The following is a 16,546-nucleotide window of genomic DNA, read 5'->3' as shown; positions in this document are numbered from 1 at the left end:
TTTTAGTCACTTGCCAGTGGCTTCTTGAGATCAGGGCGATGTTTTACCAAATTATCCCCAAGGAACATTAACAGTGTATTCATGTAGAGTGTGGGCTGCACTTCCATGCCAGTAATCCTTAGCAACCCAATTCTCTCCACAAAGGTTTCATTCAAGTCAGTGAGAGTTATGGCTACATCCATGGACATGGTTGGGTTTTTAATTAATCCTGCCAATGTCTTTAAATTCTGTAGGGATAACAAATTTTCATATAGGGCATGTTGATGGATCATTCTGATGTCAGTGGAAACCTACTTTTTTACTACGTCTCTCTCTCTCTCTCTTTCTACCTCCCTCCCCCTCACCCCCTGCTTTTTTTTCCCCGCTGTGGCCAAGCTATTTTTCTAAAATGTTCTGATATTGGATTTTACACTGAATCAAGAGAAACTATTTTTTAAAGTTCTGGGAATTTTTGCACTAATTTCGAGAACGAAAACCTTGTTTTCCATTGTGATTACTTTGGCAGTAAACTTTCAAGAAGATTATTGCAGCCTAAATGTTTAATGGCTTAAGAAAAAGTTTTTATATTGAAAACAGATTCAAGTGTATATGTTTGTTTGGACAGGACAAGTAGGTGGAGAAACATTCAGGATATTGTATTTGCTTTGTAAAACAAAAAAGAATAAAAAAAATCTTCCTTTAAGGTCAACCAACTGTCAGCCACAATTGGAAAAGATTTCACTGTTAATCCTTCCAAGCTGATTCAATTTGATCCAGGTATGTTTTGCTTTGATCATTTAACTTTACATTTTGGGGAAGGAATGTGGGTTTCTAGAGAGTCAGGGCTGCTAAACTATGAAGCAGCAAGAGGCTTGCAATGGTTGCCCAGCTGTGGGTTTCCTCCGAAACTTTCGGAGAGACACCCGCAAGCTATTTTTTCTAACTTGACTCGGTCAATCAGGTGAGTTAGGTCACTGTGCCTCTCTCGACTCATTGTCCATGCAACTGGTTTCTAGATGGCAATTCCTGTCAGCCATGTGCTCTGGGTGGACATGTGACATGGTTGGCCCTGCACCTGCCTTCCCTAGATGCTTGAAGATCAGGGATAGTTCTCTTTGCTACATTCCGTTCCTGTCAGCCCATGTTCTGAGATCAGTCACAACCCCTTGTGCTGGAAGGGTGGCAAATGCTATAAAAAAAATTGCTTACTTTTCTGGGCCTTGGTTCCCCATCTGTACAGTGGGGATTAAGACTGTGAAATCCATATGAGACATGAACTGTGTCCAACGTGATTAGCTTGTATCTATCCCAGTGCTTAGTACAGTGCCCGGAACGTAGTCAGTCCTTAACAAATACCACAAAAAATAATGAGGAAAAGATCTCCTTTAGCTCTCAGTCCTATCTAAAATGGGGCCCTTGCAACTTTGCTCTCTCCTACAGAAGGAAAGTTTCCAGGAGCAAAGGATCACATCTGAGATGAATCATGTCTCAAATCCTGCTTTAGAAATCAGATAATGTGATGTTTCAGAAAAAGGTGAAAAGAAAAAAGCCCAACATGTCCCAGAATATTGAGCAAGTCTGTTCATGGGAGAGAGAGGAAATTCCTGACCACTTCAGCAATCATTTTACCACATGAAGCATGAGATTTAATTACCCTTATTTTGGCACGCATAACTCTAAATGTTGTTATTATTGGTCATAAAATAATTCCCCCCTCCTACGGTATTTAACTTTCTGACCTGCATCAGTAAATTCCTCAGCCTGAGTACATGCTGTGTGAAGTATTTCCTTTTATTTGTTTTAAGTTTACCTTGCATAAATTTCATCAGGTCCTTATGCCAAGGGCAGTGGAAAATGAAAGAAACTGGTTTTCCTGGTGTCCTTTATTCTATTTCGATTTAAGGCAGCTCCTGCTTTCTTGCTTTTCCAAATGTAGTATGCTTTTGTTGAGCTTGCTTTCCATTTCAAATTTGTTTGACAAATTTTTCTCAGATTCAGATTTTATGCTTGGAGCGGCATACCGGATACTGTAACTGTATGGGTTTGTAGGGAGCAGGATGGATTTCCAAGGGTGGCTGGGAAATCTCTTTTCCTGATGATTTCTAAGGATGGGGTAGACACCCATCAGTCTGAGACTTCAAGCTTTTTCTGGTTTCGCCTGACCCAGATCTCTTCCAAAGGACCCGACCGTTCTTTGATCCCTATGATTGTCATGACATTTTGAAAAATAGCATATTATGTCAATAAGTGGATAACAACCTATTTATTTCCATGCTTCTCTCCATCTCCTGTCAGAACAGTTTAGAGATATGACAGACATACTGGGCTCCAGTTGAGGGGCCCAAACAGGAAATGAACAATCCCTACATTCACTGGAATTGTTTCCTTCAACCAGATCTGACAACTCCCAGCAGGGCAAAGAAAAACTACACTTCTTTCAGAGGGAAAGCAGCTTTTCTCACAGTAGAATTACTTTACATTGTGGTGTGATGGCTCGAGGGCAAAATTGCAGTTGCTGAGTGCCAGTAGCTCTGTTTGGACATGTCCTCACCATGCTTTAGACCTCACCCTCTTTTCAGGTTGTGCTGGCCTGGTATGCATGAGGCAATGCACTGAACTCAGTAGTCACCAAAAACATCAATCAGTCAATTGAATTTATTAAGCACTTACTGTTTTTAGAGCACTGTACTAAGCACTTGGGAGAGTACAATATAACAGAGGTGGTGGACAAGTTCCCTGCCCATAAGGAGCTTACAATCTAGAGGGGGAGGCAAATATTACAATAAATTATGGATATGTACATAAGTGCTGTGGGGCTCTGGGTGGGGTGAATAAAGGGTACAAATCAAAGTACAAGGGTGTCTCAGAAGGGAGAGGGAGTAAAGGATATGAGGGCTTAGTCAGAAAAGGCTTCTGGTAGGAGATCTGATAATAAGGCTTTGAAGTTGGAAAGAGTGATTGTCAGATGTGAAGGGGAAGGGAGTTTCAGGTCAGAAGCAGGACATGGGCAAGGGATCAGTGGTGAGAAAGACAAGCTCCAGGTATGATGTGAGTAGGTTGGTGTTAGAGGAGCGAAGTGAATGTACTGGGTTGCAGTAGAAAATCAGTGAGGTAAGATGGGAGGGGGCAAGGTGATCAAGTACTTTAAAGCTGATGGTAAGGAGTTTCTGTTTGATGTAGAGGTGGATGACCAACCACTAAAGGTTCTGAAGGATTGTGGAAGCATGGACTGAACAGTTTTTAGAAAAATGATCTGGGCCGCAGAGGGAAGCGTGGACTGGAGTGGGGAGAGACAAGAGGCAGGGAGGTCAGCAAAGAGGCTGATGCAGTAGTAATTGTAGACTAGGATACGTGCTTGGATCAATGTATTAGTGGTTTAGATGGAGAGGAGAGAGCAGATTTTAGTGATGTTATGAAGGTGGAACTGGCAGGATCGTATGAGAGATTGAATATATGGGTTAAATGAGAGAGATGAATCGAGTATAGTGCCAAAGACTTGGGAGATAGTATGGATGGTGGTGCTGTCTACAGTGATGGGGACTGGGTTTGGGTGGGAAGATGAGTTCTGTTTTAGTGCTAGATTGTGTGCTCCTTGAGGGCAGAGATCATGTATATTGATTCTGTTGTACTCTCCCAGGTACTTAGTACAGTGCTCTGCACACAGTAAGTGCTCAATAATTACTAGTGATTGAGTGATACTTAGCGAGGCACGTGACAAAATACATTTCAGACAGTGAAAGCTGGCAGTAGACTTTGATTTTACTGGAAATAAAATGGATGCATCAATCCTCCCTCATGATGCCACTTAATGATCAGGAAACTGCCCCTTTCCCCATTTTAAGGCCCCTCCCTCTATAACCTCCTGCCCTTCTTAAACCTTACTCCACGTCCCTGCCACATCACAGCTTTGAAAATGCTTTGCCCATTTCATCACAGTACCCTTCCACTCTCCTCCTCCCTCCCACTGCCCATGTTTCTGGAGTTAGTGCCATAAAGAATGTTAGTGTTGTATTGTCAAATTTGAAGTGTTCTAAGTTGAAACTCGGTGTAAAATTTAAAATAAATACTGTTGATCATACCTTGAAATGTTCTTAATTGAAGATTGCCTGTAGCAGGCCCTAGAATGGCCTTTATCTTCCTATATAATAATAACTTGAATTCATTGAATTCCATTCAGAAGACTTCAAAACAGGTCGTATACATCACCATGTTTATGCAGAAAACAGCCCTTTAAAGATAGGTAAAAGGAAACTGGTATTACTGTTCTTTTAACTGAGGGGGTTAATGTGTTTCACAGTTTTGTCTAGTAGATGGTCTAACCAGGAATAAGATTAATCCAGATCTCCTGACTCTTAGAGCAGTGCTTCTTCCCATGATTCATACTGTCTCTACCACCTTTTAGTGGACTTCAGTCTAGGCAGCACAATAAACCACACCACTGTACGTTGCATAATAATAGCAGTAAAAGGGTCTGGTGGAGTGTTAGCAGAGTGAAGCTTTTTTTCCAGTAGTAAATAGAAATGAAGAGTAGGAATTAAACTTAATTGTGTCACCATTAGATTGTAAGATCCTCGAGGGAAGGGACTGTGTCTTACTTTTATTGTATGCTCGCAGACACCTAGTGCAGCATTCTGCCCACCAAAGGCATTGATGAATGAATGAATCATTGGTATTTATTGAGTGCTTATGAACATAGATAAAACAAGAAAGGGAACAAATGGTTCAGGCAATTTCAAGAAATTCCAACTCCTAAATTCTCCTCAGGAGGATACTAAAATACAAAGTATTCCATCAGCAGAGGCAACATTCATTGACTAGAAACAGTGAAAGATAGTTCATATAAGCAGCTGCCTTTAGAAATCAACCATTTCCTGGGTCCCGTGTATACCACATAATATCATTTTTAATTGACTGCACAAGCATTTTAAGTAATTTTAGCTACTTTAGAATTAAAATTTCAAAATGTAAATACTTGGTCTATTCTCCTTATGAAAAAAGGGAGCAGGTGGGAGAGAAAGAAGTCTTAAATCTCATGTACTAACCGTTGCTTCTACTGAATAATGCAGCCCTTTTTATTACAGTGTTTGCATTTAAACCGAATCATCATTGTCCAGAAACAAATGTGGTCTTTTAATGTTATTTGGGAGAACAGCAGGAGTGCAGTCAGTTGGTGGGAGCACAATAGATCACCCAGGCTACTCTAGTATAGCTGTAGACATGTTAATTAATATATTTCTTTGACACCTAGGTTGATTGAAATAGCAATTAAAGAGTAATTAAAATGTTTACTTCTTGTAGGAATGTCAACTAAGATGTGGAATATAGCAATTACCTATGACGGATTTGAGGAAGATGATGAGGTCTTTGAAGTAATTCTGAACTCCCCTGTGAATGCAGTTCTTGGCACAAAGACAAAAGCTCTAGTGAAAATTTTGGACTCAAAAGGAGGTATTCTTTTGATCCTCATCTTGAAATCAGGAGCAGTCTTGGCTCAGTTGCTGCTGGCTTTCAACAGCCAATGTGGTTGATAACGCCTTCAAATCAAAATGCTTAATTTCTTGTCAAGAAAGCAATCTCAAACCCAGTAGACCCTTTATTGTGGTCCCTGCTGCATGCTGTTTTTCTCCTGTTAGGAACGATCACTTGAGAAAAGCAACAAGTCAGAAAGGTGGTTGTTTTTTCCCACCCTCTTTGCTGTTTTTGCAGGAAAAAAAGGTATTGAAAATCGATTGATAATTACTTTCCCCCCATGAATGCAGCACTGTAATTTTCCTTCTCTGTCAAAGAAGTCTCTGAAAACCTAAAACCCAAGCCCACATTACAACGTGATCAGAAAACTTCTAAGAGATAGAACAGTTGAAGAAAAACAGAAATGAAAGATGCAGCTGGCCTGAGAATTGAGGGTCATTAGAGAATATTCATGAATTGCCCTAGACAGCAGGGGAAAAGAGTTCTTGTTTGCTGTATCCTGAGGAACACCTGCAGGACTCAACAATCTGGAGGATAGTCTAAACTTCCATTTCCCAAAATTCTTCTCTTCACGTCTTTACTTGGACATGTCCCATTGTCTTCAGTGTTTTCCCCTTTCTCCTTGGGGAAATTGAGTTACTGCTTATTTCCCCTCAGAATATTCTTTTTCTCTTTTCCCTTCAGCCATCACCAGTCAGTCAGTGAATTAATCGATGTATTTGTCAAGCGCTTACTGTATGCAGTGCACTGTACTCAGTACTAAATGCTTAGGAGAGTACAATATAACAGTGTTGGTAGATACGTTCCCTGCCCATCCACTACCATCATCCTATTCCCAGGCCAACTCTTTTCCAGCAGAGTCTGCAGGTCTTGAGTAGCCCTCCATGAGACCCAGCAAATCATCCTTAGGCATTTAAGCCACCTCCCCATGATGTCTCCAAGTTGCATTCTGAAGGCACAAGCTGCTTCACTGGGGCTTGGCCTCCTGATGTTGTTATTGTGATTTTTTGGGAAGCTCTTTTTGATAAAATCAATTCATCTAGTTTTTCAAATACCCTTAAACAATTGAGAATTCTGGTGCAGTGGAGCAAAGGAGGCCAGGGAGTGCCGTATTCTGCCCAAGTGACCACAATAAGACGTATTTCTATTACATTTCATTAATGAAGAGTTGCAGAATAAAATGTGGGCCAGAGGAATAGCAGGCACCCCGGGGAGTGGTTTAACATAAAGGAAGTTGCATGTATTCACAATTTCTGTATTGAATGCAGAACAGCCCAACTTTCCCATAGGAAAACTGATGGAGAAGGAAAAAGTAACAGGAAAATAGCAAATAGGATATCATCTGGTGGAAAACCATCCATCCAGCCTTAATTACAACCTGCTCCAGCCTCCGAGTCAGTGTAATCAGTTATTTCCTTCTGTAAAATAAACTGACTGACCATTTGCCATCTTGCATGTTTTCAGGTCAGTGCAGCCCTGCACATTCCTCCGGCCCAAACAAGTACAACTCATGGGGGAAAGGCATATGGCTTCCAATGTCTCCAGGCTCATCATCACCCTCCAATCATGGTGCAGTTCACTTAGAAGGAAGCTCTCTTTCACCTCTCAAAGGCATGGCACTAAATCCCAGAAGGGACAAGCTACGGGGATTTGAGTCTACAGAAATGTCCAGGACCAGGCTTAGCGCAATCACCAATGGCCAAACAGTAAGGATTAAATGTAACTTAAATAAGAGATGAGAGATTTTTTTGGCAGTTGTTGCATAGGATCTATTTCTATAACAATCCAAAGAGATGAATCTGTTCCCAGGTGTCATAGTGCATAGTATGCAGTATGTATACAAATATACTTGTATATTTTTGTAAAAACCCGCTTTTGGGATTTTTTTTCTTTTCCTATTAGCATGACAAGGATTGCTACACAACTGGTGTACAGGCTATGGTCCAATCTGAATGTGTTGGGAAAAGTTAAAATAAGTCAGATGTGTAGGTAGATAACAACTTTTCCTTCTGAGTACAGGGGTGAGCTTGGGGCCGAACTTGCAGAGACAGAACTTCCAGAGGTTGGGTCTTCCAAGAAAGAAGGCTTCCAGGGGTTGGGAGGCAGAGAAACAGAGACCTAGAAGGACAAAGAAGGGGATAAAAGAACAGAATGATGGACTCAATCAGCCCCTGTCCTGATACCAGTGGTTGCGTAGTGGGGGCCCTAGACCTGGGGAGAGCCTAACCTCCCAGGAAGCAGCAAATGTCTGTTTCCAACCAGAGTCAGGTGAGAACCCACTGCCAGAACCACCCAGGAACCCTCTTTCTGACACAATCCAAGTGGCTTCATTCCACCCAATGCCCTTCTGGCTTTGAGAGGTGGGGCAGGGAGCTGAAGCTACCCACTCTGCCTTGGGTGCCGATTCTGTGCGTGTAGCAGGGAGGGAGAGGAGTTGGCACCTTTGAATGGGCGAGACTCCTAGAAATCAATTGCCTTATTTTCTTTTTTCTAACCCAAATCCCCAGTTTAACCATGCACACTGTTCGATCGAAAAGCATCAGTTCCTCGTTAGATTCTGTGCAAATCAATTTGCTTTCATGCTGCTCGAGAGCCAAGTTCAATTTTATCTTGCTGTCTGCTCCTTTTAGGTTCATCCATCATCTGTTTATAGAAATGGAACGGATATCATTTTTAAAGTAAGAATTTTCTAAAGGGCACACTGTATTCAGATATGCTTCTCATTATTCTCTGTTTTGCTTTAGTAATGGTGCAGAAGCATAGGGATGTAGAATGAACAAAGTGATTTTTCCTTTCATTCTTCTTATTCCTTTCTTTTTTTTCCATTCCCTTCTTTTTAATCACTTTTTTGTTGATTTTATTGTTCAGAAAGTTAGAATTCGAAATATACCTTGTCTTTTGACTTTATTCCAAATTTAGAATTGTTAATTTTCAACAACCTCCTCTTTCACGTTTCTTTGGCCTGTGTTGTTTTTGTGCCTATTTTAAAATCAAGTATCATGGGATTGTATCACTACGAGTGGAAGAGGCCAGCTCCCCAGCTAACCCCTCAAAGAAGGACAAAGTAGCTACCATTAATGACCATCATCTTCAACAAAAGAAAACTTCCAGAAAGATAGAATTGCCTCAGGCCGATAAGGTGGAGCGAACACCAAATTCACACTTCCAGAGTCAGGTATGGAAATCTTTTTCACTTCCTAATGGGTTTTTGACTTCTTGTTTACTTGGACATTTCCATCTCTGAGGCTCTGTATCCCATTTCCAATTCTTCTGACCAAGTTATTCAGAGTGGGATTTTATAAATTGAAAGAACCACCTATATACGACAAACTTCCTCACTAATAAACTTCAGTTTAGTTCAGCTGTTGCATCCCTGATTCAACCCCTTTTTATAGGACCCTTCACCATCCTTTCCAAAGAAATGCAGCCTGGAATTAAAGGGCTTTTTGCATTTTGAAGAAATCCTCCAGAAGTTATTTCAGTGTGATGGGATTTCCTGGAAGCTGTGGAGCTCTACAAACAAGGTGGGAGAAATGCAGTGAGTACTCTGCATATTCCCCCAGAAGAATAATAGTGGGACAAAGGGTATTTCTGTTGGGAAATCAGGTTTATTTTTCAGTTTAAAAAAGCCAAAAAACCAGATGTCATATTCCATCTTTATGGACAGGAGAAAAATTAACTCCATGCAGATCTTTTAAAAAGAAAATAAAAGTGATTGGCTTGGCTCCCAAAATTACTGAAAGATAAGTGTAGAAAAAAACTGCAACATTGATGAACTCTTTGTCAAAAACCATTTGGTTGCTGAAGGTCACAAAATAGGAATATGATTTATTTTTATCATATTAGTGCTTACTTTGTACAGAGCGCTGTCATAAATGTTGAAGAAAGATACAAGGATAATAATTCAGAGAGTCCCACAGGGGACTCCCAGTCTAAAAGTGTGAGGGGTGAGAGGAATGGCAATATAGCAATCAACTGGTAACCCAAGAAAAGAAATGGTAAAATAGAAAAGGAAAAAGCAATATATTAATGAACAGAAATAGTATTGACACAAGAGTAGCTGCAGTATGTTACCATGGTGCAAGTTTTCTGGCTCCTCAGCATACCAGTAGGAGGGTCCCTAGTCCAACAGTCACAATCTTCCCGAAGTTCCAACAATTGTTTTGGGTGTGCTGTGCCTTCAGCTTCCACCTGTCCTGCTTTTTCAGGCTAGACTTTTCCCCAGTGATGGTGGGTGGGGTGAACCCCCTGGATCCAATGGAAGAGTAGTTTGGGGCCCCATCAATTAATCTTCAATCAGTGGTATTTATTGAGAGCTTACTGTGTGCAGAGCACTTTACTAAGCACTTGGGAGTGTACGATACAGCAGAGTTAGTAGATATGTTCCCTGCCCACAATGAGCTGACAGTCTAGAGAGGGAAACAGACATTACTATAAATAATTTACAATATATACTTTATAGATAGTGAACGTAAACATTTCAGAACATTTTGGCATGGTGAACACAAATGATGTATTTTTAGGGAACGATTGAGAGGACTTGTCCTCCTGAATGGAGTTACCATTCTGGTTACTGCTATTCCTTGATTACTGAGAAGAAAATCACCTGGAATGCAGCTGCTCAAGCTTGCCGGGAACAGTAAGACTTCAGTTCATCTTTTTCATCCATGTTTGCTTTTATCTAGCTAGAGTTTTTCCTCTGTCATTTGTATGTTTTCTTCTCTACACTTTCTGGTCTCTTCAGTTCTGCCATTCATTATGGTTTAAGCCAACCACAGAACTCATTTTGGCCTAAGTTTCATGTATGTTTTTCACAGGCCATTAGGATGAAATTAAAAATATTATTGGGGGAGCTCAGTGGAAGATTCTAAAACCTAGTTGGGGCCAGACCCACACTGCTTGGACTGTCCACCCTGCATCTTTTTGGACTGGGGAAGCTTATCTTGTATCAATCCCAGAATTTAGCTCAGTGCTAATAGTAAATGCTGGAGTTCCCACCCTTCCAAGGAGGGGAATCCCCACCCTTCACCTCCCTCAGTCTTGACAGCTCTTTGGAGCCAGAAAGGAAGGAAGGAAGTCCCAGAGGCCAATTTCGATGTGGTGGGGAAGGAGGAATGGAAGACTGGAGCAGGAGCCCCGGGAAGTCCTTCCTCCATCCCTACATCAGAGAAACACAGCTGAAAACTGATGCTGGCTGCAATGCGGGGAAGCACGGTGTCCTGCTCCATCCTGGGAGGAACAGGACACTCCTAAGCCCAGAGATCATGCTGCCACTCCTGTCGGGGAGATTGAGGGGCCTGGGTGGTGAGAGAGGTGCAGTGCTGCAGATGTCCATGCCCGGCTGTGTGGACACTGCCCTCTCACTTCCCTGGGGTCAGTTCATTCCATCGTATTTATTGAGCGCTTACTGTGTGCAGAGCACTGTACTAAGCGCTTGGGAAGTACAAGTTGGCAACATATAGAGATGGTCAATCTATCGATCAATCGTATTTATTGAGCGCTTACTGTGTGCAAAGCACTGTACTAAGCGCCTGGGAAGTACAAGTTGGCAACATATAGAGACAGTCCCTACCCAACAGTGGGCTCACAGTCTAGAAGAGGGAAGAGAAGAAACTAACCTCTGCCAGCGACAGCCCATCACTCCATCCCTCCGCTCCCCCTTCCCTTCTCCGCTGCTAACAATGGCTGTTGCTGTGAAGGCTCCATAATAATAATTATAATAATAATGATGGCATTTATTAAGCACTTACTACGTGCAAAGCACTGTTCTAAGTGCTGGGGAGGTTACAAGGTGATCAGGTTGTCCCACGTGGGGCTCACAGTCAATCCCCATTTTACAGATGAGGTAACTGAGGCACAGAGAAGTGAAGTGACTTGCCCAAAGTCACACAGCTGACAAGTGGTGGAGCCGGGATGTGAACCCATGACCACTGACTCCAAAGCCCGTGCTGTTTCCACTGAGCCATGCTGCTTCTCTAACTGCCATCCGGGAAAACTCTGTTTTTCCATGTGCCCTAGGTCAGGGGTTGGTATGTGACACATGATGTTTCATGTCACGCTGTGCATGGTACACTGTCATCACTTTGCTGCACGGCTGCTTCACATGGATATTTGATGTGAAAACACACTGACACACAGAAACAAAATATTGTAATGCAAGTTTATGGGTATTTCATGCCACAAACAATGGTATTTACTGATCAGTTACTATGTGCAGAGCACTGTGTTAAACGCTTATGAAGCTTCATAAAATTCCTGAGGTGTAACTGCCCCTCCTCCTACACAAACTATGAAGAAAAATGACCAGCCAGAAGAATCCAGGGATCAAGAAGGGAGGGCTAGGTGGAAGCCATCACTTTGTCTCCCTCGCAGAACCTCTGCTCAGTACTGTCTCATGGGAACAGAGGAAGCTACAAATTCTTGGGCTGCCTTTTTGTTTCAAAAATGAAAGAAAAGTTTTTAAAATTCTGGAAACAAGAAAAAAAATTGATCCTCAAAATAGGAAGATGCCCTACATTTATTATTTTGGTGGTAACTGAAAAGAAGTACCTGTCTATAAGCTGTTCTTGCCTCATTACTATTGATTCCTATCTTTCTAGCTGGTACTTTTTCACCTAAAAGGACTGAGGTATGTGAGTGCAAGAGTTCGTTTTTTTTTCCATTGTAAAAAAAAAAATAGCAGTTTCTCTGAACAGGGAATTTTCTTTGGAGACTGATATTTTGATTTAGGTTGTGGTACATTTGCAGACTTAGTTTTCTTTTGGATTTAAATAAATCCAGAATCGCAAAGCAAAGTAAGAGTCTAAGCCACCCAATTCTCTGCAGGATTTGACAAAAGCATAGTTAGTATTGCTTCTGAAACATACATCCACGGTTCTCTGCTATTATTTGTCTTGATTGTTAAGTGATTTTCCTCAGTATAATCAAAATCACAGCTGTCAAAATCACGGCTTTCATCATTTGATTGAACCAAACCTTCCTCAGACATTCAAGGGAAGTTGATTGTCAAGCTAAATTCACCATTCAGCTTTAGCTGCCAAATCTGGCAAGCCCGGACCTCTATTTAAGTCATTTTATTGATTTATGAAGTAATCTGGATTCCTATCTGGAAGAGAAGCTATTAATCTGCAGTTTCACTAGGACGATGCAAACTTGCTTGATCTACCTCTGCCAAATAACATTGTGTGTAGCAGAGCAGAATCAAGAAGGTCCTCTCTAGTTAAAATAATTAATAAATCTCTAAGTGAGTGATATTATGTTAGAAGTGCTACCTAAATTCACAGAAAATAATATCTGGCCATGGCATAGAATGCGAAATTTATTCCAGTGTCTTGATAAACCAAGTCACTGAGCCTTCACTTTCTCTACCAATTTGGGAGTTGGAAACAATCACAGATAAGATTTATTTATAAATAGGTCTTCTATTTTATTCCTGTGTTCTTAAACCACCTGATAGTTTTGTATCCATATCCTCTGATAGAGTAAATATTACATTAGATTACTACACTTATAAACATTTATAAACCCGTATCTGTCCTGGTTTTCAAAGATGACAGTACTGAAGGTGTAATTCCATCTATGCATATAAATGTAGCTGTAAAGACTAATGAGGGATCAAGAGTCTCTTCAATCAATCAATCAATCAATAGTATTTATTAAGTGCTTACTATGTGCAGAGTACTGAAATGCTTGAGAGTACAATACAACAGAATACAACATAGTTGGCAGACATGTTCCCTGCCCATAATAAGCTTACAGTCTACTCTGTCTTCATGTGAAAAGTAATCCTTGCTACACTTGCTGTTATTATTATTATTGTTATTATCATTATTATTATTATTATGTGCCATTGAGTCATTTCCAATTCATAGCAACTCCATATATGTACTTCCTCCAGAACGTCCTGTCCTCTGCCATAATCCACAACTTTTCTAATGGTTCTTCCTCTATCTTTGTTATGGTCTCTATCCAATCTAGCTACCGGTTTTCCTCTTCCACGTTTTCCCTAGACTTTTCCTACCATTAGTGTCTTCTCCAGAGAATTGGTCCTCCTGATTATGTGTTCAAAATATGCTAATCTAAGTACACTTGTTACAGTACTGTTTTAAGACTGACTCTTAGTATCCCATTATTTGTTGCATAGTCTTTGTTTTAGGAGAAAAAGACACCAGCACAAAACAAGTCCCATTTTCATAAAGTCACTAGGCCACACCATGAGCTCTGGGAGTTGCTTCTGCTAGGAGCTTCTCCACTCTTGTCCATCATTGTGGAAGTCCAGCTCAACAACCAGGAGTCAGGAACCAGAAACAGCTGTCACCTCAGGAATCCAATCCCTCTCTTCCCCACGTAGCAACTAAGAAGATATCATTCTGAAAGACTCAACATACATGTTCCCATACATAGGTAGTGAGAGAGAGAAACTACTACACCCCAACAGCCCTGGGACTCCCATCGGCCCTTGTTCCCATATAGGAAGGATACAAAACAGTGGACTCATGAGGACTTCTCAGCTTTTGAAAAATTGGGATGGCCACCACCATAGGTGCAGATGTGAATTCTGCGCCTAAGGTGTCAGGAACCTTAAATCCTGCTACTTCTGTTGCACTTATTGTCATCATTGTCTTTTATATTTGTGTTTCATCTTCCTTTCGTGTCTCTTTGTCAACCCCCTCTCCTCTTGATTCTTAGATTGTGATCCCCTTGGGTGCCAGGGACTGTGTAACAGTAGTAATCAAGGGCTTCCTGTCTGCAGAGGACCACACTAAAGGCTGGAAGAGAATACCAGATCTATAATTCATCCATGTCCTTCTTCCCCAGGACTGAGTACAGTGCTTTGCCCAGAGTAGACACTTAATAAATATTGTTATCACTACAATATACAGAAGCAGTAAGTTCTAATGGAAAGAGTACAGGCCTGGGACTCAGGGGACTATGCCACTTGCCTGCTGTGCAACCTTGAGCTAGTCACTTAACTTTTCTGTGCCTCAGCTTCCTCATTTTTAAAATGTGGATGAATACCTTTTCTCCCTCCTACATAGGCTGTGAGTCCCATGTGGGACAGGGACTGTGTCTGACCTGATTATCATGTATCTACCCCAGTGCTTAGTCCAGTTCTTGGCACATAGTAAGCATTTAACAAATACCACAAGTAACATTGTTGACAGCATTTTTATAGATACTTTAATTGGCCAAATTCTGATTCCTCCATTTTCTTTTATTTGAGTTTAGACACCTGGGCAGCTTAGTAAGTGTGCTTACTAAACAACACATGAAATGGCTTTGGGACTTCAGTGGAAGAAAACCTTTTTGGATAGGCAAGTATCCTGGATGTTTTATTTATTCTGCAAGCGGGATGGATGGGAGTACTATTGCAATGTCAGAATCCCTAATTAAGGACACTGACGATTTACAGGCCTGTTCCTAAGAATAAAAGAAATGCCATTATTAAATCCAACCGGAGGTCCACAGTCTAGCTCAAAATTTTGTCTTACAGAAGTTGCAGAATGCAAGGAGGAATAGCATAATGGTTGCTCTCTGACATTCATTCTCATAGTTAAGGATGTATGTTATGTTATAAAGTCAGATTTGCAGTAAGGAGAAGAGAGATTGTAATTCAACTGCCTGAAATTCAAAAATAGATATAAACATTCTTGGAATATTAGTTTTGTGTTAGTGTAAAAACACATGATTTTTGCACATTCATATTGATTCCCAATTTTTATTTCTTGAACTATTTACTAGTCGAGTCAGGTTCATCTGGAAGCATTTCAATAGTAAACAAACATTCTTGTAAAAATATACCCCAGAAACTTAACTGCATTCCAAGGGAACATAAACGTCAACATTCTCAAGCCCATGTAAAGACTCCCTAGCAGGGCCACGACTTTTGAAACAGAGATGTGGTTCTCCTATTCAGGAAATATATAAATTCAGTAACATCCAATGGACCTCCAACCTTGTTTTTCGGTTTCAGTCAAATGTTCCATTACTCAGATGAAAAGAGAAAGATGAAGTTACAAAGGGAAGCCGAAGAGGCTGGATAAGATATGCTGAGGCAGTTTAGGGAGAGTCCTTGGACACTATCTCAAATCTGGATTCTCATAGACATCGAATTATTTAGCCATGAAAATGCAATCAGTAATTCTAGAAAAGTTTCACCTTGATTCCAAATAGAATGAATAGATGTAACAAGTTGTTTTGGTTTCTGCTAGGTTTGAATGATCAAGTGAATGCTGGCCACTGGGAGTGGAATGGAGGAGAAACTGTTACCTTCACAAACTGGAAAAGAGGGCCTCCCCGTCACTCAAAAAAGGGAAAAAACTGTGTTTTGGTACAAAGGCGAGGAAAGTGGCAAACCAAGAACTGCAGGAAGGGCAAAGGTTACAATTATATATGCTCCAGGAAATTGTAAACGTAGTTGACATTGAAAAGGCCTAATGGACTTCCCTCATGGAGCAATGCTTTTTAACATATTTATTTTCAGTATTGTGAAGGTATATGTTTAGGAATGTAACTTCATTATTGTTAAGGGTTGCTTTATGGATTTGTCATTGAGTATAAAAGGCTTTATTAAAATCAATCACAAATCAGCAATTCCCAAATCTGGTAATATGTTTCATACCCCTCCCCCCTCAACCCCCACCCCAAAAAAGCCTTTTAACCCCTCAGTTCTTCTAAACAAAACTCAATATTTTCTCTAGTGCAGTATTTGTGTATTTAAGGGAAAACCCTCAGGACCTCAGCCAGACTAACTCCTTGCTTCCACCCCTCTATCTGATGCTTCCCTTCCTGCTCAAAGATAGTCCATCACCCGAAAGTTGTGCTGCCTGATTTCTTTATTAACCTATTGTATCATATTTAGTCTAATGCAATTACTATGAGATAAATGTGGTTTGTAAAGAAAACATATTGGAAGCAGAGAGTCAACTGAATCTATGCACCTTTGAAGGAGAGATTAGGAATGAGGGAATCACTACTGGGAGCTGGAATAATTTGACATCATGTCAGAAGAGCCAAATTTTGTGTGTGCCCACAAGGAAAGTTTCAAGATATTATTCTAGTGTTCAGCTGAGCATCTAATTTTCTCTTCATTTCTTCA

General features: G+C 40.8%; 1 protein-coding gene across 4 annotated transcripts in view; it reads left to right on the top strand.

The window, feature by feature from the left end:
• Positions 1-16,022, top strand: part of LOC119947929 (FRAS1-related extracellular matrix protein 1-like) — a 51,716-nt gene extending 35,694 nt beyond the window's left edge. For 3 of the 4 annotated variants that reach the window (XM_038769592.1, XM_038769594.1, XM_038769593.1), the window contains 9 exons: positions 684-756; positions 5,278-5,427; positions 6,913-7,154; positions 8,079-8,126; positions 8,444-8,623; positions 8,844-8,972; positions 9,972-10,087; positions 14,677-14,762; positions 15,660-16,022. In XM_038769592.1, the coding sequence (XP_038625520.1) occupies positions 684-756; positions 5,278-5,427; positions 6,913-7,154; positions 8,079-8,126; positions 8,444-8,623; positions 8,844-8,972; positions 9,972-10,087; positions 14,677-14,762; positions 15,660-15,859 (1,224 nt within the window). In that variant the 3' untranslated portion in view covers positions 15,860-16,022. Of the gene's footprint in view, positions 1-683; positions 757-5,277; positions 5,428-6,912; positions 7,155-8,078; positions 8,127-8,443; positions 8,624-8,843; positions 8,973-9,971; positions 10,088-14,671; positions 14,763-15,659 lie in introns of all 4 variants that reach the window. The other variant, XR_005456596.1, reaches the window with a different exon arrangement.
• Positions 16,023-16,546: the final 524 nt, after the last annotated feature.

The sequence above is a fragment of the Tachyglossus aculeatus genome, chromosome X4 (assembly GCF_015852505.1).
Source record: "Tachyglossus aculeatus isolate mTacAcu1 chromosome X4, mTacAcu1.pri, whole genome shotgun sequence".
Lineage (NCBI taxonomy): Eukaryota > Metazoa > Chordata > Mammalia > Monotremata > Tachyglossidae > Tachyglossus > Tachyglossus aculeatus.
The sequence above is the reverse complement of the archived record's forward strand: the minus strand, read 5'-3'. Positions and strand labels throughout refer to the sequence as shown.